The 26,456-nt window shown below is 47.0% G+C and overlaps 1 protein-coding gene across 1 annotated transcript in view; it reads right to left on the bottom strand.

The window, feature by feature from the left end:
• Nucleotides 1-26,456, bottom strand: part of FOXK2 (forkhead box K2) — a 53,932-nt gene that overhangs the window by 13,204 nt on the left and 14,272 nt on the right. Inside the window, exons 2-8 of the mRNA XM_053569261.1 lie at nt 19,074-19,268; nt 14,679-14,826; nt 11,319-11,465; nt 4,232-4,425; nt 3,406-3,581; nt 1,478-1,774; nt 856-1,065 (exon numbers count right to left, since the gene is read on the bottom strand). Of these exons, the coding sequence (XP_053425236.1) occupies nt 856-1,065; nt 1,478-1,774; nt 3,406-3,581; nt 4,232-4,425; nt 11,319-11,465; nt 14,679-14,826; nt 19,074-19,268 (1,367 nt within the window). The remainder of the gene's footprint in view (nt 1-855; nt 1,066-1,477; nt 1,775-3,405; nt 3,582-4,231; nt 4,426-11,318; nt 11,466-14,678; nt 14,827-19,073; nt 19,269-26,456) is intronic.

The raw sequence follows: 26,456 nt of genomic DNA, 5'->3' as shown, positions 1-26,456 counted from the left end.
AGAAAACCAAAACAAGGCCTCAAGAGCCCTTAATTATGGAGGACACAAGGCTGAGGAGGAAGGCATTTTAAACGGGTAACTGCTACCCTCTTTCAATGGAAGCACCTTTGGGCACAGAGTGTCAGTCTGGGTGGGAGCCTTACATTTTACTGCCTGAGGCCCGGCAAGTGCCAGGTGGGTGGCTGGCAGGACAGCCCACACCTGCACGGGGGTGGCGGGGTGGTGGCAGGCCCTCTGCATAACAGGCGGGACCCCACACTCCTGTTTCCTGCAGCTCTGCACGCAGGGTGAGGGCAGATAACCTGTGCTGATGAGGCAAGCTGACTTCTCCACCTGTCTCTGTCAGAATACTCACAGCATTTACCTACGTGGATATTCAAAGGGCTCGCAGAGCGAAAAGGCAGAAGAGTAGAATTCTCTACTCCACCCTCAGAAACTCTCTAGAGCAAAGACAACACTCGCCTAGGGGAACAATGCCACGGACGGACAAGTCACGTCTAGCACAAGGGCACATTCTCAGTCGCACTCTGCCACCCAAATGCCTGGTTGCTTCTAGGACACACCAGTATCTGCAGAAGCCCAGAGTATTTTTACCCCTCAAGGTATCAGAACTCCTATCTTTTTTCAGCAGTCTCCTCCCCAGGGAATCCATGACAGCTAACTCCCATAAACACTTCCCAGCTCTCCTAATAACACTAGCAATATTAGATTTCCTACAGAGCAGAAATACAAGTATTTCCTCAGAAAACAAAAACCAACAATCAGAACCAAAACAATGAACACCCTCTCAGGGAGTAAACCTCCACCTCCAGTGAGGCCACTTGCACTCAGCAGGACACAGCGGGGGTCTCTTACCATTGTTCACCTGGCCATGGACTGCGCTGGGGATTGGTACCACATGAGTACCATTTTGTGTTACAGTTTTTATTGGTAGCTGGTGTTGACCTAGAGGCGCCTGTTGTACTATGGTGACTGTCTGGACAGGGGTGGTCTGTGACGGCTGAATGATCCGGCTGGCAGCGCCTAATGTGGGATGGCTAATGGCGGGAATAGGTTCTACTTTCACTGAAATTAGAAGAAAAGGAAAAGAAAAGAAATAACATCAATTAATATTACTTAAAAGCTGATAAATATCTTACCATTTTAAAACGAGACACTTAGATGCTATCAGCCCTGCTATAAATTTACGTGAGGTTTCCTTTTTTTTTTTTACACCTCTCCCTGTCACTCCCCTCCCTTACATGAGGTGTCTTGAGACAGTGGTACAGGGGTGTCACTGGAGCTCACAACGACCTTAAACTCCTAGGCTCTAGCCATCCTTCCACCTCAGCCTCCCGCAGGACTACAACCGCATGCCACCACACATGGCCAAAATGTCTTTAAAACTAACAGTAAATGAGAAAAAGGGCTGAGATGGACAAACCCTGTGGGGGTCTCAGAGTGTGAAGCTGAGGGGCTTTCCTCTTCCGCGGCCCACCTTTCACTTCCCTGTGATCGCCGTTCTCCTGCGGCTCAGACTTGGTGGGGGCCAGCACAGCCGCCTGAGTGACCACAGCTTGTCCTGCAACAGTGTAAGTGTTTGCTGGGGCCAGTCCAGCTACACTGGTGACCGACACCGCTGGTAACTGGTGGACGACGTGAACTGTCTGCACAACGGGTGGCTGGGAGGTTGGAGTGGTCACTGGGGCTGCAACCGTGTAAGTGACGGGCTTAACCGCCTGTGGCAGCTGTCGCTGAACAGCAATGAGGACTGGCTGGCTGGGCAGAGGTGACCCTGTGGAGAGCAAGACATGCAGGGATGAGGCTCGCCGGGCCTTCACTGCTGCAAGTCCCCTACACATGCTCCTAAACGTAAAATACAGGATGTGGCCCCATTTCACCACAGAAGAGCAAAGTTACAAATGATGAGAGAACTGTAGTGTTTTAAAAGGCAGATTTAATTCCCATCCCACATCTAATTGCTATTAGTGTGATTTCTGGTCACCCCTCTTCCCACAGCTCTTTCTTCATGGGTAAGAAAGTGCACAGGTCATGGAGATGGAGTCCTTTAAAATTATGTTCAGTTCTTTGCTTTAACAAAGGTCCCCTTGAGTTAAAATTTAAAAAAAGAAAAAAAGGCCAATACACATATAAAAGAAACCACCCGTGTGGGCTCAGAAGACCAGGGCCACACCCACCGGGACCAACACCTCCATCTTGCTGAGTGGATGGAAGCAGAAGGTTCAGGGTAGGGCTGTTGCGGGGCCTGTGCCCTGACCTCTGGCCTGGGGGCTTTGGTTGCAGAGAATGGTGCAAGGATGCCGGTGCTGCTGATGGAGCAGGGTGTGAGGTGTGCTCCGGGCCAGAAGACCCCAAGTGATCAAAATGTACATTTTTCTTTTCTTCCCTTTGATTTTTTTTTCTTTTTCTTTTTTTGGACCGTCTTACTACGTTGCCCTCGGTAGAGAGCTATGATGTCACAGCTCACAGCAGGCTCAAACTCTTTGGCCTTAACTGATTTGCTCACCTCAGCCTCCTAAGTAGCTGGGACTACAGGCGCCCACCACAACAACCTGCTATTTTTGAGACAGGGTCTTGATCTTGCTTAGGCTGGTCTCAAACCTGTGAACTCAGGCACCCGCCTTGGCCTCCCAGAGTGTTAGGATTATAGGTGTGAACCACTGAGCCTGGCTCTTTTTTTTTTTTTTTTTGAGGCAGTCTTACTTGGTCACCCTTAGTAGAGTGCTGTGGTGCCCTAGCTCACAGCAATTATCAGACTCTTGGGTTCAAGCAATTCTCTTGCCTTAGCCTCCTAAGTAGCTGGGATTATAGGCGCTGCCACAATACCCAGCTATTTTTAGAGATGGGGGTCTTGCTCTTGCTCAGGGGCTGGTCTCAGACCTGTGAGCTCAGGGAAATCCACTCCCCTCGGCCTCTATAATGTACATTTTTCTTAACCATAACAGAATTAGTTTGGATACATTTCCACACTGTCCATTTTTTAAAAAAAATCCTCAGGACACACATTTTTACTCTATATTGTGACTTTGTAAATGAACTATCAAGTATTCACCTCTTCATTAAATGGACATGTTTCTGCTTCCAATCAGTGTCTAGCTTGTCTAATTTATGGAGCTTTTTTTGGGGGGGAGGGGCTTTTTCACAGATTTTTAAATAACAAAGCAACTTAGGAACAGGTTAATCTAAATTATTTCAGGCATCTACCAAACAGCGTCATTTAAAGAATACTAACTGACCTCTTTCTAAACACCCACAGTGCTGAATTATTTTTCTCAGACTTGTAAAATGACCGTCAGGCACTATACAGAGAGCAGCAGGAATGAGGCACAAAGACACAGAGGCCTTCCTGGAAGCCCAGCTACCTCTGTGCTGAGCCCCAGCATCTGCACTCTCACCGCATCTCACCTGGTGCACTCTGGGCAAACCGAGCTTCCTGGATGACAGCGAGTTTGGGCTGTGAGGCGCCAGGCTCAGGCTCCAGGGGTGCCGGCGAACCTTCCCTGGACAGGCTCTCGGGGGTCTGGGCGCCGCTGGAGTGAGCAGACAGTACCCCAGCGTGATTGGGAGAGGCTGGGGCGCTCCTGTGGCACCAGAAAGACGACATGTAGTTTTGCGGGCAACCCCCTCCCACAAAGTGCTTCTCGTTCTACTAAGTGTACTTTGCAAAGGGGGTGTCGCTGGGACCTGCCACGAACTGCAGTCGCTCGGGGCGCTCCTGGGACTGCCACGGCCTGCAGCAGAGCCATGGGCACCCTTTGCCTGGCAGAGCCTACAGGCCGCAGCAGTGGGAGAGCTGATTAGACTTACATCATGCTCATTTCTTTCTTTGGTTTAAAACAGAGTATTAATTAAGCTAGAAATGTATAATTTTTAAATCAGGCAAATTAACACTGAATAAGTCAATCTTGAGTTTAGGGCTAAAGAACTCTGTGCATGCCAAGGGAAGGAGAAACAAATGCGGCGCTGTGAGGCTGCCGACTCAGGTGAGAGGCGTCTAGTCATGTTAACAACATGCCGTGAACTCAGAAGCGAAAGCCACCTCACCGGAACAGCAGTCTGTGTGTTCCCAACACCAGAAACAAGAGCACATGGGGGCACCCGGATCCCCATCCCAACATTCAGTCATAATGCATTTGGTAGTTCCTCATTGTCAAAAGGAAAATTTACCAATACATTGAAGGTAAATTTACTGACCATTAAGTGAGGCCTTTTGTTCCTCTTTTTTCCTTACCTAGAAGAGAGCGGTCCCAGAGGGGTTCTAAAGCAAGGCACGCCCCTAGGCCGTCTTTTCCTAAAAGCCTGCTCTATTAATTTGCTTTCAGAGGCAGGATCTATCCTCCAGAATGAGCCTTTGCCTGGTTCTTCCTGGGAACGCGGTACTTTGATGAAATAACGATTCAGAGAGAGATTGTGGCGAATTGAATTCTATGAAACATAAAAAAATACGTAGAATTCATATATTTCTTTGCTGAGAAATAAAACGTGCCCTAGTTTTAGTGCCCTGCAAAGCAGGAACCTAGAAGTTCAGCTCCTGCAGAGCAGGGGAGTGAAGTGTAAGAGTAACATTGGTGGGAAGGAGCAGCCCTCTTCCCCTCTCAAGCAACTCAGAGGGAGAAGCAGCTGAAGTTGGAGCCCTTTGGTCAGAGGGGGCTGGAGGCTTCTAGAGAGGAAAGGACACAGCACAGAGGAAGTGGGGGGGCCGAAGGGGAGCGGGTGAGGAGCCTGTACTATTTCCAACTTGAGGCAGGAGACCAAGAAGCCCCAGTGCTATCACCTGGACTCCTCCCTCCAGGTGGACAGACAAGGCTGACCTACTTTTGCACAGAATTAGTTTAGAGAATCTGTCGTGCCATTTAAAGTAAATTAATCCAGTGTAAAGTATATGGCAAATCAGCAAAGGAGAAAAAGGAGCAAAAGGTTGAGAATTATTATTGACACCATCTTCGGTAGTAGAGTACCTTGCTAAGTACCTTCATACACAGTTTTTTTCTATTTGATCCTCCCAATAATTTTGTAAGGTACATAGAGAAAACTCATCTCTTAGCTCTCCGCCCATCATTCTTTCTACTGTGAAGCACCACAGCCAGAGCAAAGTCACAGACTCCCGTTGATACTTCATGCATTCACATTAATGTAGAAAGTTAAACGATTAAAGTTTGAAAAAGTAGTAATTCAAAATAAAATTTGAGGCTATCCAAGAATCATTTCTAAATTCCCCAAGTAACCCTCTCAGAATTGCAAGCCACAGCCTGAAATCCCAAATTGTCAAAGGCAGCGGAGAAACCAAACATATACATGACACTTCACAACCCACTCGGGGGCTGTTCATGGACCACTCTAGTCACAGGCCACCATGCAGTGCCTCTGCTGTGAGCACCAGCACTTCACAGATCTGAGGGGCAGGTGAGGCTGTCTGTGATTTATGCAACTGTTTACAAATAAATGTATTAGGTGAGATTTAGAATATTTTAAGGGCGGCACCTGTGGCTCAGTCGGTAGGGCGCTGGCCCCATATACCGAGGGTGGCGGGTTCAAACCCAGCCCCGGCCAAATTGCAATCAAAAAATAGCCAGGCATTGTGGCGGGCGCCTGTAGTCCCAGCTACTCGGGAGGCTGAGGCAAGAGAATCGCCTAACCCCAGGAGTTGGAGGTTGCTGTGAGCTGTGAGGCCACGGCACTCTACCGAGGGCCATAGGATGAGACTCTGTCTCTACAAAAAAAAAAAAAAAGAATATTTTAATAACTACAGGTGATTGCTACGATGTTTTTATCATTGGGTTTACCTGATAACCAACCTTTCCATCAATTCCTCCACTGGTACTCCCCTGGGCCCCAGATCAAAGACAGAGAAGGTAAACCTTTGGCACTAAATTTTTTTTTTTTTTTTGTAGAGACAGAGTCTCACTTTATGGCCCTCGGTAGAGTGCCGTGGCGTCACACAGCTCACAGCAACCTCCAGCTCCTAGGCTTAAGCGATTCTCTTGCCTCAGCCTCCCGAGTAGCTGGGACTACAGGCGCCCGCCACAACGCCCAGCTATTTTTTGGTTGCAGTTTGGCCGGGGCCGGGTTTGAACCCGCCACCCTCGGTATATGGGGCCGGCGCCTTACCGACTGAGCCACAGGCGCCGCCCGGCACTAAAATTTTTTTAAGTTTGGAGGAAAAGGTAGATTCTAAGACTGTAGATTAAGAAAAGCAAACCCAGACAGGGTAACACATGAAAAAGCCAACTGTCACAGATGCCTTCCAAGGGCCAACAGCTCCCCTTGAAGTACTGTCAGAGTCCCAGTCCCCCCCACAGGAACCCAGGAAGAATTCCCACCAGGCAGGACCCACAGAGCACTTAGCCCCCCAGGGGAAGGCTGTAGCTGCACTGCCTGGAGTGGTTTCACGCACACATCATGGAGAGAGAGGAGCAAAGTGAGCACAGTGGGAATCTGGAGCAAAAAATGCTACTTCAGGGAACTGGCCATCCCCCCACGTGGGAAGGAATGAGACCTCAGGAATGTTGTTCGTTACCACCAACATCACTTATAAGACACGAATTTAACGAATCGAGAAGTTGCTATTTTCTGTTCTGAAATGTAATAGAACCCCTCCTGCATCATGACAGGATCCATTCTCCTCTCTACTCTAACAATCCTGGGCAGTGAGACAAAATTCATAAAAGGTTATTTATGATTTTCCAGCCAACAAGACTCTAGAAAATAGGAGGAAGAAATGAGATATTTTTTTGCATTGTCCAAAAACATGAAAGTTATGAGATAGTTAATGTCGACCCAGTAAGAATAAAGTCATTCTATCTTTTTTTTTTTTTTAATTGAGACAGAGTCTTACTTTGTCGCCCTCGGTAGAGTGCCATGGCATCACAGCTCATAGCAACCTCAAACTCTTGGGCGTAAGCGATTCTCTTGCCTCAGGCTCCTAAGTAGCTGGGACTACAGGCGCCCACCACAACGCCCAGCTATTTTTGGTTGCAGTTGTCACTGTTGTTTAGCAAGCCCAGGCCAGGCTTGAACCCACTACCCTTGGTGTATGTGGTCAGCGCCCTTACTCACTGAGCTATGGGCGCTGAGCCAAGTCACTCTATCTTTAAGGTAAGTTAAGGCCTTTGCAGTCAGATCAAAAGCAGGATGGACACTCCTTTGCTATGCCACTACATATATTAAACCACAGTGACTGGACTCCAAGGATTGAAGTATGAAGTATTCAAAAAAGTGAGCGAGTTGTTAATTCTTTTTTGTAGAGACAGAGTCTCACTTTATGGCCCTTGGTAGAGTGCCGTGGCCTCACACAGCTCACAGCAACCTCCAACTCCTGGGCCCAAGCGATTCTCTTGCCTCAGCCTCCCGAGTAGCTGGGACTACAGGCGCCTGCCACAACGCCCGGCTATTTTTTGGTTGCAGTTTTGGTCGGGGCTGGGTTTGAACCCGCCACCCTCGGTATATGGGGCCGGCGCCTTACTGACTGAGCCACAGGCGCCACCCGAGTTGTTAATTCTTTGATGCTAAATATGAAGAAATGGGTCTGCAATGCTGAGAAACCTCATCCTCCTGAGCCCTTCCTTCCTGAGCACAGCATCCTGCTTCGGCAGTGCAGCTGACCTCCTGAGTGCATCCAGCCTTGCCACCCAGACCCTTGATATCTCAGGCTTTTGGACACCCCAGCAATGTGCCAATCAATGCACACTCTCACTATGGCTTACAGATGGCGAGTGAAGGATGTCTCCAAGATGAGGCTAAGGATGCCCAGACTATGAAAAGAAACAAGCTCTAGGCCAGGCTCGGGGACTCACTCCTGTAATCCCAGAACTCTGGGAGGCCAAGGAGGGTGGATTCCTTGAGCTCAGGAGTTCCAGACCAGCTTGAGCAAGAGCAAGACCCTGTCTCTACTAAAAATAGAAAAATTAACTGAGTGTTATGTTGAGCACCTGTAGTCCCAGGCTGAGGCAGGAGGATCTCTTGAGCTTGGGAGTTTAAGGTTGCTACGAGCTATAGCGCCACAGCACTCAATCCGTGTGACAGAATGAGACTATCTCAAGGGAAAAAAGAAAAGAAAAGAAAAGAAACTAGTTCTGGTCCCTTGGGAGGCTGAGAGCCCCGTCTTTTCAAACTTTTGATAGTCATAATAATTCTGGGCTGGATAAAACTATAAAATCACAGAAAATTATTTTGGCCAAAAAATGCAACAAAAGGAAAGAAACACGCCATCTTTTCAACAGGGTTACTCGTGCCACCTAGTTTTACCCTAGAATGTCCTCTGTAGACAAACCACAAAGCTGTGCAGTAGGCAAACAATGAAAACCACCCACACTAAGCTGTAGACTCTGGTCTCCAGGAAGCCTGAACAGGCACCCCTGAACCATGCCCAGGCACAGGCTCAAGCACCCAGAGAGGCATGTGCTGCCGCCTGCCACACCCCATTGGGAAGAGCAGGTGCAAGCTGCACACTCACATTTCTTTTTTTTTCTTTTTTTTTGTAGAGACAGAGTCTCACTTTATGGCCCTCGGTAGAGTGCCGTGGCGTCACACAGCTCACAGCAACCTCCAACTCCTGGGCTTAAGCGATTCTCTTGCCTCAGCCTCCCGAGTAGCTGGGACTACAGGCGCCCGCCACAACGCCCGGCTATTTTTTGGTTGCAGTTTGGCGGGGGCCGGGTTTGAACCCGCCACCCTCGGTATATGGGGCCAGCGCCTTACTGACTGAGCCATAGGTGCCGCCCTGCACACTCACATTTCTTAAATGGGCTGTTCTGCTGAAAGTCTTTGTCTCTCAAAAGAAAAAGAACGTGGCACTTTTAAGAAACAAGGTTCTAGGCTAATGGTTCACACCTGTAATTCTTGGCATTTTGGTAAGCCGAGGCAGGAGGATCCCTTGAGCTCAGGAATTGAGACCAGCCTGAGAAAGAGTGAGACTCTGCTTCTAAAAATAACCAGGCATTGTGGTAGTCACTTCTTGTCCTGGCTACTTGGGAGGCTGAGATAAGAGGATTGCTTGAGCCCAAGAGTTTGAGGGCAACATAGTAAGACCATCTCAAAAACAAACAAACAAAAAAAAGATATAAAATAGAAAGGCCTTTTGTTTTAAGCTAGGAGGGAGGGAGGAAATCAGGGTAAGGTCTGACACACACAGTGACCTCAAGCACTGTCACTGGAAAGGCTGCTCAGAGCCTCTCCTGGACTAGAAAGAGCCCTCCATGGTCAGCAGTCCCACAGTGACAAACACAACTGGGGACAATAAGAAGAGGACATGTCCCCGGCTGTGGGTCTGGAGCAGGCATCCTTCCTGCTAGTCAGATGGCACCCAGAGGTATGCAGCCTCACTCAGACAAAAGATGCAGAGTCATCCTTATGGACCCTTCATGTAGACAGAAAAGAAAATGTTTCAATGAAAACAAGTACAGTGATAGTTCAAGTGAGAAGGTGCTTAACTTACAGCTATAATTGTAATTCGCTCCCCTAAGTGGGCTCTGGCAGTCGGCAGGAATGGGAGGGCACAGACTTGGGGCTGATGTCCTTGCCTTTCTGCCCATGGTCCAAGGAGAAAGGCTGGCCAGAGAGCTCTACTCCCCAAAAGATCTGTCTTGACTTCCAGACTCAGGACCCAGGAAACCAAGCAAGGGCCACCCTCCATCCTTCTACTCTCTCCAACAGTAAAATCTTGAGCTGCTGCCAGCAGCATCCAAATACATTCACATCAGGAAGCACACAGGAGTGCAACCTGAGAGAGACAGGTCAGAGTCTCAGAAAAACTTTTCAAAGCCCCCGGTAAGGAGTTTCTAGTTGCCAGAGCGCTATACGTGGCTGCACTCCACAGAGCTTCTCTCTGTGACAGAGCTGTGGTCACTGGAACACAGACAAAGTTATTATCTAGTTTTGTATTTTTTCCATTTTATATTTTAAGCACCTCTCTTTTAAATATTATAATATGGTAAATGCAGCCAGAATTGATGACACAATACGTGGAGAGGCCCTGATGTGCAGCTGGGTGTGGATCGCCCTCCATTCCAGGGTCCTCACATGGCCAGCTACACCGTGGCCCTTGCTGTGAACAGGGAGTGGGGCGAGGTGGGGTCTGGGGGCCACAGTGGAGGCTGGGTCTTACTTTGAATCTTCCAAAGACCCTGGGCCCCTTACAAAGGAAATACAGAGGATCTGGTTAGCAGACTATTCTTATGACAGCATGTGTGTGCATCTGCAGTTTTAGGAAAAGAGTCTTCCCTCAGTAAACAGACAACATTACCCTTCTCACTGCCCACACCACCAGGCTGGTGTGTCCAAGAAATATGCTTTTTAAAGGATCATTTATCCATTAAACCAGTGCCTCAAAGAACTAATGTATTTTTTTGTGTGTATGAGAGACTATTTTTTGTCGAACTGTTGCCCTGGGTAGAGGGCCATGGCATCATAGCTCAGAGCAACCTTGAAAACTTGGGCTCAAGTGATCCTCTTGCCTCAGATTTTCTATTTTTAGTAGAGACGGAGTCTTGCTCTTGCTCAGGTTGGTCTTGAACTCGTGAGCTCAAGCAATCCACCCACCTTACCTCTCAGAGTGCTAGGATTACAAGCATGAGCCACTGTGTTGGCTTCTTTTGTTTACATTTTTAATATTCTATATTTCAAATTACACCAAATTCTATCAATTACTGAGCTTCTCCTGCATACCCAGTGAACGGCCAAACACAATGCAGGTAGGCAGAAACAAAAAATAACTACACAACAAATTAAAAAATTATCAGCGTACAAGGTGATCAACAAGAGTGAATATTTTACACTGGCCCCAGAGCATACCCTGGGACAGCCCAGACCACACAACAACCAGCTGTTTTACATACTGGCCAAGTAGAGAAGATGTCTTTTGAAAGAAGTGTTCCTTGGTAAAACACAGTTTGAAAATTGTCTCTGTACAACTTCAAAGTTTCTGTACACCAGCCGGAGTAGAGGAGGAGGATGAAGAATGCGAAGCAGAGAATAGGCAAGGTGTCTGAGTGCTCCTGAGTTTTAGGTTTGTGAAATGAACTGAGTTGGTCCAAGACAAATATAAAAAATCCATGCTTTACAAACCCCACGTGGATGTGAATTTCCACGAACATATGGAACATGAAAAAATAAGTGTCAATCTTCTTCCAGAACCATTCTTCCTTTTCTCTATGCAAAGGTTAGACAGAGTGTGACCACATCAGGCCTCTGACGCTTCTTCCTCATCCTGCCTTCTTAACCTGGGCCTGACTTAAATAAAGCAGCACTGAACTCTCCTCTGCATCACTCAGACTCTCTCACATGTAACAGAAACATTCAATAACAAAATGAAAGAGATTTACCTGCCAGCCCTTGTCTGCAGTCCTGTAGTAGGGGTAATTTTTTGTGATGTGTGTGTAAATTCCATTTAGGGTAAGTTGTTTATCAGGAGCCATCGTAATTGCTTGCACTATTAACTGTGCATAGGAATAAGGTGGCTTTGAGTCATCCTGTATTAAAAAAAGAAAATCAGAGTATTAAAATAATTTTTTCTAAATTTACTAAAATTAAGGATTCTAGGGTATTTTTAAGAGCTCCTGATACTTCACTTTTCTTGCTACAAAAGTAATATAATTTGAAAATCTGAAGGCAACAAATCAAGTATAGACTAATAAAATAAAGAACACTAAAAAAACACACAAAGAGAAAAATCCAAATGTCAAAAATGAAAAAGTAGGGTGGCACCTGTGGCTCAAAGGAGTAGGGCACTACACTATATGCTGGAGGTGGCGGGTTCAAACCCAGCCCTGGCCAAAAACTGCAAAAAAAAAAAAAAGTAAGAAAAAAACAAGAAAAGGCGCTAGGTCTCAGTGGAGTCCAGAGCAACACACAGTGACCCAGAACCCAGCATGGCATCTGGGAAGAAGGGCGAGGGCAGACACTGCGGAGCTGCTGGGGACCAGGGTTAGGCCTTAGCCCAAAGCCACAGAGTGCCCAACCCTGCCAACCAAGAAGCCCTCACGTGGCGACAACACACAGCATAAGGTTGAGTAAGGCTGGACCCGCCTGAGGCAGGGCCACGATGTGGCTGTGGCGCCTGGGCAGACACTGCCCTCCTGTGCAGGGTGCTGCACCTCTCAGGGCGGTGACAGTCCTGGCCCTGGCTTGTTCAAGGCTATGGGTGGTTCAAGCCCCCGCAATAGCTTAAAACCCACACACATCAGTAAAACCAGTCCACGGGGCAGGAAGTGCTGCCTCTGCTCGTGAACCTCTGAGAAATAACTGCGTGAACATGGATGAATAGCAAATGTTGAATGCAAAGAGTAATTTATAAAACAATATATTCAAAATGATACTATATGAATTTTTTAAATTAACAATTATAGACATAAAAGGCCAGGTACAATGGTGATGGCTCATGCCTGTAACCCCAGCACTTTTCGAGGCTGGTATGGGGGCATCACTTGAAGCCAGGAGTTTAAGACTAGCCTGGGGTGGTGCCTGGGGCTCAGTGAGTAGGGCACTGGCCCCATATACCGAGGGTGGCGGGTTCAAATCCCGCCTTGGCCAAACTACAACAAAAAAATAACCGGGCATCTGGTGGGTGCCTGTAGTCCAAGCTACTCAGGAGGCTGAGGCAAAAGAATCGCTTAAGCCCAGAAATTGGAGGTTGCTGTGAGTTATGATCCCATAGCACTCTACCCAGGGCGATAAAGTGAGACACTCTCTCTCAAAAAAAAAAAAAAAAAAAAAAAAGACTAGCCTGAGCAACATAATAAGACCTTGTCTCTACAAAATAATAAAGAAAAGAAAAACAGCTGGGTGCAGTGGCACTTGTAATCCCAGCTACTCAGGAGGATCACTTAAGGCCAGGAATTGGAGCCTGCAGTAAGCTATGATGACACCACCAAACTCCAGCTTGGGCAACAGAGCAAGACCCTGTCTCAAAACAAACAACAAACAAAAAAACAACAACAAAAGAAAAACAAAAAAACACACACACACACCCCCCCCCCCCCACCCAAGAACCAAAATACAACCCAAGAAAAGTAAAAGAACAGGCAGGCTGACAGATGCTGGCTGCATCCAGGCTTGCAGGGCAGAGCTGAGCTCAGTGGAAAGCTGGAAGTGTTTGCTGTTATTCTTTAAACAGAGAAATTCTATCACCTATAATCTATTCTTTAAACAGAGAAATTCTATCACCTATAATCCAGCACCCAGAAGATACCTGCCCCACCCCCACACCACTTTTTTTTTAAGGGACAGGGTCTCACCCAGGCTAGAGTGCAGTAGTGTGCCATCAAACCTAATTGTAGCCTTGAACTCCTGGGCTTGAGGGATCCTCATAGCTGGGACTACAGATGCCACAACCACACCTGGTTTCATCCCTCCTTACAAACAGCTAACAAGGGCTTCCTCACTGTGTGTGCTGTAGGGGTATTTCCTATCTACTTTCTGCATGTATATAAGAACTTTTTTAAAAGAAAAATATGTAACACAACAGAAGTTAAAAATACAATGATGTTGGCTGAACGAACTTTTATAAAGAGAAGATCAGCATGCTGAGCCTAGAGGCAGAACATGGCCTATGACCCGGCTCTCAGCCTGAGACCTCTGCCTCTCAGAAAGGCTGTCCCTGTCCCTGACTCTTTTTTATACAGTCTCATTATGCCACCCTGGGTAGAGTACTGTAGCATCACAGCTCACAGCAACCTCAAACTCTTGGGTTTAAGCGATTCTCTTGCCTCAGCCTCCCAAGTAGCTGGGATTACAGGCACCCGCCATAACACCCGGCTATTTTTTGGTTGCATAATACCCCACTATTTTTTGGTTGCAGTTGTCATTGTTTGAACATGCCCACCAGCTTTGGTGTATGTGGCCAGAGCCTTACTCACTGAGCTACAGGTGCCGAGCCGCCTGTGCCTGACTTTATAAACATAGCCTGTGATCTGGCTCTCAGCTTGCAGTCTCTCCCTCTCAGAGAGGCTGTCCCTACCCCTGACTTTTTATAGCAATCACAACTTTGTGATTTATTCAGTCTGACCACACGAACTGCACCCTGAAACAACACAGTCTAGAGTTGCCTGATTTCAAACCTGGTAAAATGGAATCAGAGCACACCTCTTCTGCGTCTCCTTCTGGCCAGGGCTGCAGGGCATCTCTTGCACACTGCTGGGCTGCAGCAGTGTGTCCCGTCAGTGAACACTGTGCCTGGTCCCCCACATCTGAGTCACTGTTCCCTGCAGGCATTCAGGCTGTTTTGGTCTTCTATTTTATGTGAACTCTTACCCACTTCGCTCTAACCAAGCCATAAAGGGAAATGACCAGGTCAAAGGATAACACACACAGGGCCACAATGCAACCAACCCTCAACACCTGCAGTGCACACGGGATGGAGGCACCTCCCAAAGGCCCGTGTGTGTCTGCACAGCCCGCAGCTCAGACAGGCATGCTGACCTGTCTACGGTTTCCTGGAAGACAAGTGCACATGAGCTCCGGAGGACCATGGCCTTCTCTGTCTTCTGCTGTCAGCTCCTCGCTCAGCACTCAGCCTGCCGCAAGCACAACCCTGACACTGAGAGCACAAAGAGCCACACCAGGACCAGGCTGCACTGCACTTGCCACGACAACTTGCAATTCTCCACAAGTACTGGAGAGGCTACGGCTGGACATGATGAAGATGGTGTGGCCATGTGAAGGCTTAAAGATCATAGGACATTTACCTTTGGGCTGTCTCCTCCGGAAGTTTCCTTTTCATGTTCTGGCTGCGAGTTTTCGGCCATTAAATTGAGGTCAGATGGCATCACTCGGCCCACTTTGTACCCTGAAGACCCTGCTCCCCGGGGGCTGGATGGGCAGGAGTTGGCAGCACTGTGGGGAGAAGAGGCTGTTCCATTAGTCTGTCACAGAACATACATCATACTGCACAGCAACATGAGCTGTGATTTCAGGGAAATATCTTTTACCATACTTCCAGGAATCCACCTGCTCTGCGACCTCACGTGAGGGAACTTGAGCAGCATCCCTCCTGTGTGACGCTGGCCTTAGGATCAGCCCCTGTGGTACTCATCAGCATGTGTCAGGATTTCCTTTCTTTGTAAGGCTGAATAATATTCCACTGGGCCGGGCGTGATGGCTCACACCTGTAATCCTGGCACGCTGGGGGGTCGAGGTGGGTGGATTGCCTGAGCTTAGGAATTTGAGACCAGCCTAAGCAAGAGCAAGACCCTGTCTCTAAAAATAGCTAGGTGTTGTGGCAGGCACCTGTTGTCCCAGCTACTTGGGAGGCTGAGACAAGAGAATTGCTTAAGCCAAGAGTCTGAGGTTGCTGTGAGCTGTGATGTCAGAGCACTCTACCGAGGGTGACCAAGTGAAATTCTATTAAACAAAAAAACAACCCCTCCCACTAGGTGTGCACTATGTTTGTTTCTTCAGTCACCCAGCGGACACGTGTGTTACTTCTACCTCTTGGCTCTTGTGAACAATGCTGCTTTAACCATGGGTGCACGATGGTTCTGCAAGACCCTGCTTTCATTTCTAGTGTGAACTGCAAAGCGGAACTGCTGGATCATATGGGACTCTCGTGTTTTTTTTTTTTTTGTAGAGACAGAGTCTCACTTTATGGCCCTTGGTAGAGTGCCGTGGCGTCACACAGCTCACAGCAACCTCCAACTCCTGGGCTTAAGCGATTCTCTTGCCTCAGCCTCCCGAGTAGTTGGGACTACAGGCGCCCGCCACAACGCCCAGCTATTTTTTGGTTGCAGTTTGGCCGGGGCCGGGTTTGAACCCGCCACCCTCAGCATATGGGGCCGGCACCTTACCGACTGAGGCACAGGTGCTGCCCAGGACTCTCGTTTTTTAACTTTTTGAGGAATGACCATATCATTTCCCAGTGGCAACTGCACCATTTTACATTCCTACCAACGGTGCACTGGGCTCCAGCTTTTCCATGTTCTCATCAACACCTGCTATCTGTGTCCTACAGTGGCCACCCTAATTGGTGTAGTGGGCATTTCACTGTTTTTTGTTGTTGTTTTTGAGATAAGAGTCTCGCTCTGTCGTCCTCAGTAGAGTGCTGAAGCATCACAGCTCACAGCAACCTCAAACTTTTGAGCTCAAGCGATTCTCTTGCCTCAGCCTCCCAAGCAGCTGGGACTACAGGCGCCTGCCACAGTGCCCAGCTATTTTTTATTGCAGTTGTCATTGTTGTTTTAGCTGGCCTGGGCCGGTTTCGAACACACCAGCCTTGGTGTATGTGGCTGGCGCCGTAACCGCTGTGCTGCGGGCGCTGAGCCTTCACTGTGGTTTGGATTTGCATTTCCCTGATGATTAGTGATGTTCAGCATCTTTTCATGTACTTATTGGCCATCTGTGTAATTTCACTAGAGAAATATCTTTTGCATTTTTTAACCTAGTATTTTGTCTTATTTAGTTTTAGGAAGTTCTCTATATATCCTGGATAATCTCTTGACAGATACAAGATTTGCAATACTTTCTCCCAATCCATGAATTGCCTTTTTACTGTTTATATTGTCTTTTGACACATAAAATTTTATTTATTTATTTTTTTTTTGGAGACAGTCTCACTCTGTAGCCCTTGGTAGAATGCTGTGGCATCATAGCTCACAGTAATCTTAAACTCTTGGGTTCAAGTGATCCTTTTTCCTCAGCCTCCTGAGTAGCTGGGATTATAGGCACCTGCCACAACGCCTGGCTAGTATTTTTAAAGACAGGGCCTTGCTCTTGCTCAGGCTGGTCTCGAACTCCTAAGCTCAGGCAATCCACCCACCTCAGTCTCCCAAGTGCTGGGATTACAGGTGTCAACCACTGCACCTGGTCTCACATAGGATATTTTAAAGTTTGATTAAGTCCAATTTGTCTTTTATTGCTTTTGCCTTTGTCGTCGAATTCAAAGAATCATCGCCAAATCCAAACATCATGAAGCTTCTGTCCCATGTTTTCTAAGAGCATTAGTTTCAGGTCTTAACAATTAGCTCTTTGATGCATTTTAATTTTTGTATATGATGTAAGAAAAGGGTCCAATTTCTTTCTTTTGTATGTGGACATCCAGTTTTTCTAGCACCATCTGTTGGAAAGCCTGTCCTTTCCCCACTGGATGGTCCTGATGTCCTTATCAATGACCACTGGAGGGTTTATTTTTGGACTCTCTATCCTGTCTGTATGTCTTCTATCTGTATGTCCATCTTTGTGCTGGTACCACTGTTTTGATTATCGTAAGTTTTATATTAAGTTTTGAAATCAGGAAGTGTGAATCCCACAGCTTTGATCTTTCTTAAGATTATTTTGCCTATGTGGGGTTCCTTTAGATTTCATATCAATTTTAGAATGGGTTTTCTGTTTCTTTACTTTTTTTCTTGTTTTTTAGAGGGTCTCACTCTGTCGCCTAGGCTGCAGTACAGTGTTGTGATCATAGCTTAATGCAGCTTCAAATTCTTGGGCTTGAGTGATCCTTATGCCTCAGCTTCAGTAGCTACAGGTGTGCACCACCACATCTGGCTAATTTTTCGTAGAGACAGTCTTGTTATGTTCCCCAGGCTAGTCACAAATTCCTGGCCTAAAGTGACTCTCCTGTCTCAGACTCCCAAACCACCAGGTTTACAGGCATGAGCCACTATGCCCAGCCAGGTTTTCCTATTTTTGTAAAAACTGTCATTGATGACAAGTCACTGGAATTTTGACAAAGATCCTGTTGAATTTGTCGATTGCTTTGGGTAGTATTAACACTTTGATAATATTAAGCATCCCTGGATGAAGGGCTCAGCTACAACTTGAATTTTACCTTGGAAATGAAAACAATGCAACCAAAAAATGTGTACCCTTGTATTAATTTAAAATTTTAAAAAGAACAATTTTTAAGTCTTTCCTATCCATAAGCATGGGGTATGTTTCCATTTATTTATGTCTGTTTAATTTTCAGAAGTCCTATTATTGATACTGATTTTTAAGATAAAAAACAGGCTGGGCAAGGTGGCTCACGCCTGTAATCCCAGCACTTGGGAGACCAAGGCAGGTGGATTGCGTGAGCTCTCAGGTTTAAGACCAGTCTGAGCCAGAGCGAGACCATGCCTCTAAAAAACAGGGGAGTGTAGAGGCGGGTGCCTGTAATTCCAGCTACTTGGGAGGCTGAGGCAAGAGGATCACTTGAGCCCATGAGTTTGAGGGTACTATGAGCTAAGATGCCATGGTACTCTACCAAGCGTGACCAAGACTCTGTCTCAAAAAAAAAAAAAAAAAAAAAAAGATAAAAGACACAAGCATGCGATGTCAAGGTATAACCCAGAATCTGTCCCAGTTCCCTCATTTAGCCACTTATGGGTCCCAGCTCCAGGCAGACAAACAGGAGTTTGTCTGCTTCTCTGCACTGCTCTGTGGATAGACTCAGACAGAAAGACCCTGACTCGCATTTGTTTAATGTGTTCGCTTTGCACCAAAGCCCAACATTACTCACAATTAAGAAGCAGCCCACGTACCTATGCTTCCAGCCTTCTTAGGACCCAACTGAGCCCAGTAGACTGGGGCTGGGCTGAGCCCAAACTCCGCCACCATGGTCAGAGCAAGGCTTCCTATGGCCTGCACGCTCACACACTCCAAGAACAGCACACAGCATACTCTACAGTGATGTGGCTGTTCCTGACCCTAAGTTCCTCTCCATAGAGAGCACCACCTGAACAGGACTACAGTGCATGGAGTTCCAGGCTCTGCCTATGGAGGGTTAGCCTGGTGTGCTTGAAGGGTACCAGTTCTCTCTTGGGACACGGTCAGGAACACAAGCTGGTCACTTCAGTGTGGTCAAAACAAAGGGCAAGTTTTCTGGATTTATATGAAATTCTAGCAAACTAAAACAACTCAAAATTAAAACTCAAATCTATCTCACAGTTTAGGCTAGTTATTATAAATCATCCCCCCTTTTAATTTATACACTAATAAAAAGAATCTGGAACCAGGAACATTTGGAAACTGCATTTCATAATGCAGGAAGTTCAGAGCACATAGTCCTCAAAACCCAAGGTAATCTGGAACACCCCCAACAGCCCTGTTTCCACACCACGTGGGCTTATGAAAGTGGCAGGATGCATGAGGACCACTCCCTGTTGTACCTGATGGTCCCCGTGGGGGACGGGAGGGGACTGATGAGATGGGCCATGGTGTCTGGAATGTTGATGGTCAGGGGCGAGATGTGCGGCTGCACGGCCTTCACCGGGGACTCAGGCGCCTCCTGCTTCTCCCTCTTCTCGCTGGACAGGGCAGTGAATGTGATCTTGATGTTTGTGCTCGGAAACCTGAACGTGCACCTAGAAAAGAGAACCCACGGTCAGCCCCTTTCACCACCCAGCCAGAGCAGGACGCAGAATCCCTAGGCTTCCCTGTGGCAAGGCAGCAGCGAGGATGCACATGACTATCAGAAATCAGCTCTCCATGTGAATCACCGAATGAATAAAGCCACAAACAGCTTTGTGACTTTTTTTTTTTTTGTAGAGACAGAGTCTCACTTTATGGCCCTCGGTAGAGTGCCGTGGCCTCACACAGCAACCTCCAACTCCTGGGCTTAAGCGACTCTCTTGCCTTAGCCTCCCAAGTAGCTGGGACTACAGGCACCCGCCACAATGCCCGTGTTTAAAACACAAGTAAAGAAAGCACCATTCCAACCAGCTGGATAGGAAAATAGAAAACATAGGCTCAGGGCAGCACCCGTAGCTCAGTGGGTAGGGTGCTGGCCCACAAACACCGAGGCTGGGGGGTTCAAACCCAGCCCTGGCCAGCTAAAACAACAATGCAACTGCAACAACAAAAACAGCAGCAAAATAGCTGGGCATTGTGGTGGGCGCCTGTAGTCCCACATACTTGGGAGGCTGAGGCAAAAGAATCACTTAAGCCCAGGAGTTGGAGGTTGCTGTGAGCTGTGACGCCACGACACTCTACCCAGGGCGACATAGTGATACTCTTATCTCAAAAAAAAAAAAAAAAAAAGTATAGGGTCAAAAGTGACTCTAAATAACACTTAATTGGCATTATCCTTTTAAATAAACACACAAATAATTAATACCACGTAGGTCTTATAGATTTAAAACAGTAAATTTGAATACCACTTAGTATTATTTCCTTCAAAGTAAACCCACAAAAATATCTGCTTTGTTAAAAGCAGACAGGTTTGTAGCAGTTTCCTTAAATACTAAAGAAAAATCATTCTTTTTCTTAAAAAAAAAAACCTCTATCATTTTCACTGAGCAAAGAAGTCACATAAAGTCACAGTGAGGGTTTGTAAAGAAAACCTGACATAGCTCGTTTGTTTATTTGATCGACTGATTGAGATAGCCTCACTCCTTTGCCCTGGGAGGACTGCCCTGGCATCATAGCTCACAGCAATCTCAAACTCCTGGGCTCAAGTGATCCCCCTGCCTCAGCCTCCTGAGTAGCTGAGACTACAGGCGGTTACCACAATGCCTGCCTAATTTTTCAGTTTTTAGTGGAAACAAGGCCTCACTCTTGCTTATACTGGTCCCAGCTTTGGGAATCCTCATGCCTTGGCCTACCAGAGTGCTGGGGTTATAGTCATGAGCCACTGTGCCTGGCCCTGACTCAAGTATATTCAAAATAAAAAAAAAAAAGCAAAAAAAAAAAAACATAAAAAAAAAAGCATAATGCAAACCAAATGTCTTCAAAGAATAAAATTCAAAATAGCCCCACAGACTCTTAGAATCTCTGCATCTCAACTCTGCGCCCAGTTAAACACACTGTTTCCATGTCTGTGAGTGGCCCAGACAACCAGCTGCCACTGTGGGCTCAGCTTGCGTATGCTCTCCTGCCAGCAGGACCCTCTCCCACCGGACGGTCAGTCCTCTCTGCAGGCTCAGGGCATGAAGAGCCTGACAGACTGACCACCTCCTCTCACAGCCAGGACACCACACTCCTTCCTGCTCCTCCACACCCACTCCAGGGCAAGCCCTTGCAGGACTGTGACTGTGAGCTCCACACACTGGAACAACCCCCAAAGCCCCACTTCCAGCTGAGTGTCTCCCTGCACTCTGGACCCATCTCCAATTGCTGCCAAGGGCTCCATCGGCACCAACACTGGGCACTGCAAACAAGACTCCCCTGCCCAGGCCTCCCTTGTAGGGAGCTTGGAGCTGCAAGATGGCAAACCCCTGAATAAAAAAATGACCAGAAGCATGAATCCCAGTTAAGCATCCCTGGGTGTTAAGTACCTGGGAGAAATTCTGCATCTCAAATCACAAACAGCTGTGTGGCAACATTGCATCAGTTCATAGATTCAAACTTACTTGGAGGGACTTAATAAAAATTAAATTTTCTTTACTTGAACAAATACTAATAATTTTGTCTGGGCGCGGTGGCTCACGCCTGTAATCCCGCATTCTAGGAGGCCGAGGCAGATGGATAGCTTGAGCTCACGGGTTCGAGACCAGCCTGAGCAAAAGCGAGAACCTGTCTCTACTGAAAAAATAGAAAAACTGAGGCAAGAGGATTGCTTAAGTCCAAGAGTTGGAGGTTGCTGGTGAGCTATGACGCTATGGCATTCTACCCAGGGTGACAGCTTGAGACTCTATCTCAAAAAAAAAAAAAAAAAATTATTAAAATAAATTAACAATTTTAACTTGATTCAATGTTGCAAATAGTCTTCTCCCAGCCTTTCTCTTCTCTTCCCATACTCACTGCTTTCTTGCTGGAATGGAAATTATCACAAATGAGATGCACAGAACTCAGTCTAGAGTTATGAATTAACAGACCCACGAACAAGCTCTAAGGACTCCCAAAATCTGTTCTGCAGTTAGGAAGCCAGGCCTCGCTGCCACGCTTCAGTATTGACCAACCTCACACGGACCTGAAGAAATGAGTCAGACTCAAGTCTCCAACTAAAAGCAAAGTTAAATTTAGCGACACCTCTTTATGCAAAGCAAGTTCAACCAACTAACCAATCCGTCAAATTATTCCCTGCAACCAGCTTTTAAAAAGTACTTCAAAGAGGCCTCCTAACAACCTGCCCACTGGCTCCCTCGAGCCCCACAGCAACAGGGTGCGTGTCCCTTTCTGGGAGGCCGTCTCTACCACAGGAGAAAAGCTCCTGTTCTTGGGGGGTTCTTTAGATGACTCCAATAGCACCTGTGTTAAGAGCTCATCATACATTCTGAGGTCGAGAGGGTGAGCAATCGCGCCTCTTCAGACCTGGACCCTGAGTTTGGATCTCATGAATACAGACCTGGAGTCAGACAACTCTGGGAATATCTCAAGTTCCTGAAAACCACACTTGTGCCTCTGTGGCTGGATCAGAGAGCCACCACCTTCAAATCAGGCCTCACGTCCTTGATAGAGTAGACTAAGCAGGTAAGAAGCTATGTACCCTTTGCCAGCTTCCCTAGAAATTACAGAATAAAAACTTTTTTTTTTTTTTTTGAAACAAGAATCTCACTTTGTTGTCCTCAGTAGAGTACCATGGCGTCACAGCTCACAGCACCCTCAAACTCTTGGGCTCAAGTGATTCTCTTGCCTCAGCCTCCTGAGTAGCTGGGACTACAGGTGCCTGCCACAATGCCTGGCTATTTTTTTTTTAGAGACAGGGTCTCGCTCTTGCTCAGGCTGATCTTGAACCTGTGAGTTCAGTGCAATCTATCCATCTTGGCCTCCCAGAGTGCTAAGATTACAAGTGTGAGCCATTGCACCCAGCCTCTAGTTTTTATATTTTTAGTAGAGACAGTCTTACTCTTGCTCAGGCTGGTCTCCAACTTCTAAGCTCAAGGCATCCTCCCACTTGGCCTCTCAGAGTGCCACAAGCATGAGCCACTGCACCCCACGAACCAAATTTAAATGTAGTTAATTGATACAAAGGTCAGTAAACTTATAGCTACAAAAGTTTCATACTTTCTATTTCTCTTTCCCATCCTCGCCCACCAGTTCTCTACCTTGAAAAGAAATCCTCTTGCCTCTCAGTTTAAAAAATTCCTGAGTGTTTCCTCTCTTCACAAGAGAAACCCGAAAAGGAAAAAAAATGGAAATTCGGAAGCATTCCTCACCATTCTTCTTCTAACAGTTCAGGGGTCCTCAAACTACGGCCCACGGGCCACATGAGGTGGTGTGGTTGTATTTGTTCCCATTTTTTTTTTTTTTTGTAGAGACAGAGTCTCACTTTATGGCCCTGGGTAGAGTGCCGTAGCATCACACAGCTCACAGCAACCTCCAACTCCTGGGCTTAAGTGATTCTCTTGCCTCAGTCTCCAGAGTAGCTGGGACTACAGGCGCCCGCCACAACGCCTGGCTATTTTTTTTTTTTTTTTGGTTGCAATTCAGCCAGGGCTGGGTTTGAACCAGCCACCCTCGGTATATGGGGATGGCGCCTTACGGACTGAGCCACAGGCGCTGCCCTGTTCCCGTTTTGTTTTTTTACTTCAAAATAAGATATGTGCAGTATGCATAGGAATTTGTTCATAGTTGGTTTTTTTTTTAAACTATAGTCCGGCCCTCTAACGGTCTGAGGGACAGTGAACTGGTCCCCTGTTTAAGAAGTTTGAGGACCCCTGATTCTAACTGCTCTGGAAGGAGGTCTGGCTGGGGCAACCCACACAGGCGCAGGATGGGCCTGAACACCTTCTGCGGGGTGCACTGGGGGCAGGTCCCTCACTGGCTGGGCCTCAGTGCTGTCCACAGAGTAAGCCTAAGACCTGTCCCAGGGCTAGCGGTGGTAATCAGGAACTTCAGGGGGGACTAGCTGGAAAGAAACACCCCACGTTTGGTGGGTCTTTATTTCTCCACACAAAACCTGGTGTAGGGTCTTGGCTCTTTCACCGTATACCGCGACAGAATACACAGCAGCAGAGGCACCTGTGCACCGTGTCCCACGCAGAAGGCACAGGATCCCTCCAGAATGAATACAACTACTAGCACAATAGGCTTGGAGTATTTCTCCCTTTTGTAAAATCAACTTAATGGTGTTTCATGTCTTCTAACAGTTTTTCTAAGAAGAAGCAAAAAACCTTTAAAAGTGGAAATACACACTTGACTCAGGAACATCATCCCTAAAAATCCAATTCAAAATTCAATCACAATAGTAAACAGTTTACCTGTCAGACAGCACAGGGTGGTAAAGTAACCCACAGCATGTCCAATAGATGGGAGCTCAAGCAGCTAATTACAGATGATGCTTAACAGTTAACAGTGTGGGAAAAATTCAGGATACAAAATCCTATCACTAACAGGGTCTCTGCTATTTAAAAATAAATGTAAAAGAGTGGCACCTGTAACTCAAGGGGCTAAGGTACCAGCCACATACACCTAAGCTGGTGGGTTCGAATCCGGCCCGGGCCTGCCAAACAATGACAACTACAACCAAAAAATAGCTAGGCGTTGTGGTGGGCGCCTGAGGCAAGAGAATTGCTGAAGACCAGGAATGTGAGCTGTGACCTCACTGCCCCCTACCCAGGGTGAGAGCTTGAGGTTCCTTCTCAAAAAGTAAATAAATAAATAAATAAATAAAAATAAAGGCTTGGCTACTGTAGCTCAAGCAGGTAAGGGGCCAGCCACATATACCAGAGCTGGCAGGTAGAAAACCAGCCTGGGCCTGCCAAACAACAATGACAACTACAACCAAAAAGTAGGCGGGGGGGCGGGGGAGGGAGGAACATAGCCAGGCATTGTGGTGGGCACCTGTAGTCCCAGCTACTTGGGAGGCTGAGGAAAGAAAATCACAGAAGCCCAAGAGCTGCAGGTTGCCGTGAGCTGTGACACCAAGACACTACCTAGAGCGATAGCTTGAGGCTCTGTCTCAAAAAATAATAAAAATAAAAACAAATGTAAAGCCATTCACAGAATCATGCATATGTTTAAGTGTCATTTCTGGATGATGGGATTATGGATTGTTTTTCCCAACCATTTTTACAGTTCCAAATGTTCTACATCAAGTATTACTGTACAATGTTTTCAGATAAATTTTGACCATTTAAAAAAAGACTTAGCATCACTAGGTGCGGTGGCTCACACCTGTAATCCCAGCACTCTGGAAGGCTGAGATGGGTGGACAGCTTGAGCTCTTGAGTTCTAGACCAGCCTGAGCAAAAGGGAGACCCCTGTCTTTACTAAAGACAGAAAAACTGTGGCAAGAGGATTGCTTGAGTCCAAGTGTCTGTGGTGGCTGTGAGCTGCGACGGCACAGCACTCTACTCAGGGCAATAGCTTGAGACTTGGTCTCAAAAAAAAGAAAGAAAGAAAAAAAAAAAAGACTCAGCAATACCAATCCAATTGCCAAGTATCTCACTTCACAGAAATTAGTTTCCTAACACAACACCCATTAACAGGTCAGTCCTCCACAACTAATAAGTTTTACATTCTTTTCCCTCAACAATGTTTTCTTTTTCTTTTAAAAGACAGTCTCATTTTGTTGCCCTCGTTAGAGTGAGGTTGGCATCACAGCTCACAGCAACCTCCAGCTCTTGGACTTAGGCCATTCTCCTGCCTCAGCCTCCCGAGCAGCTGGGACCACAGACGCCCGGCTATTTTTTGTTGCAGTTTGGCCGGGGCCAGGTTTGAACCCACTCTCCTTGGTATATGGGTCAGGCGCCCTACCCACTGAGCCACAGGTGCCACCCATCCCTAAATAATGTTTTCTAACTTCAAGTGCCTACTAGAAGCTACCGGAGACCTCGTTCGCCTTACACTGTGTATGTCTGTTCACTGTGTATGTCTGTTCTAGTATGCTGGCCAGCAAAAGGTACTCCTATTTAGTCTAAATCAGAACTCAGGCCAAAAAAGCTTGGAAAATACTTTCAGCTGATTTAACAAACCTCAGAAGCCTGGGGCAAAATTATAATCCAAACATAGACTGCGTAAGGTAAAAACTGAGATAGTTTTCAAGACATTCAAAAGCAACAGTGCACTCTGCAAAGTTCAGAAAGACATGCACATGCCTAGGGGAAAATGCACCCTCAGGTAAGGCCTGAGAAGACCCTGAACCTTCCACATGGGCTGGTCCCTCTAGGCAAACTGCAAACCTGACAAGAGCTGAGAGGGCCCAGGCACAGAGCCAGTTTGCAAATACAGGAGAGCTGCGGGCACCCAAAGAGACCTGTCAATACTCCAGCTGCACAAGCTAAGAATAAGGACTGCAGTGACAAGATAGTCAAAAAGTACAATCTTTGGCTGAGCGTGGTGGCTCATGCCTATAATCCTAGCACTCTGGGAGGCCAAGGTGGGTGGACTGTCCTGAGCTGAGAGGTTCGAGACCAGCCTGAGCCACGGTGAGACCCAATCTCTACAAAAAAAAAAAAAAAAAAAGCACCTGGAGTTGTGGTGGGGGGCCTTTAGTCCCAGCTACTTGTGAGGCTGAGGCAAGAGAGTGTATTCCTACTTATATAAAAAAAAAGTTAACTGTAGGGCGGTGCCTGTGGCTCAAAGGAGTAGGGCACCGGCACCATATACTGGAGGTAGATGGTTCAAAATCCAGCCTGACCAAAAACTGCAAAAAAAAAAGTTAACTGTAA

The sequence above is a fragment of the Nycticebus coucang genome, chromosome 18 (assembly GCF_027406575.1).
Source record: "Nycticebus coucang isolate mNycCou1 chromosome 18, mNycCou1.pri, whole genome shotgun sequence".
Classification (NCBI taxonomy): domain Eukaryota; kingdom Metazoa; phylum Chordata; class Mammalia; order Primates; family Lorisidae; genus Nycticebus; species Nycticebus coucang.
This window is presented reverse-complemented; position numbering and strand designations above follow the sequence as displayed.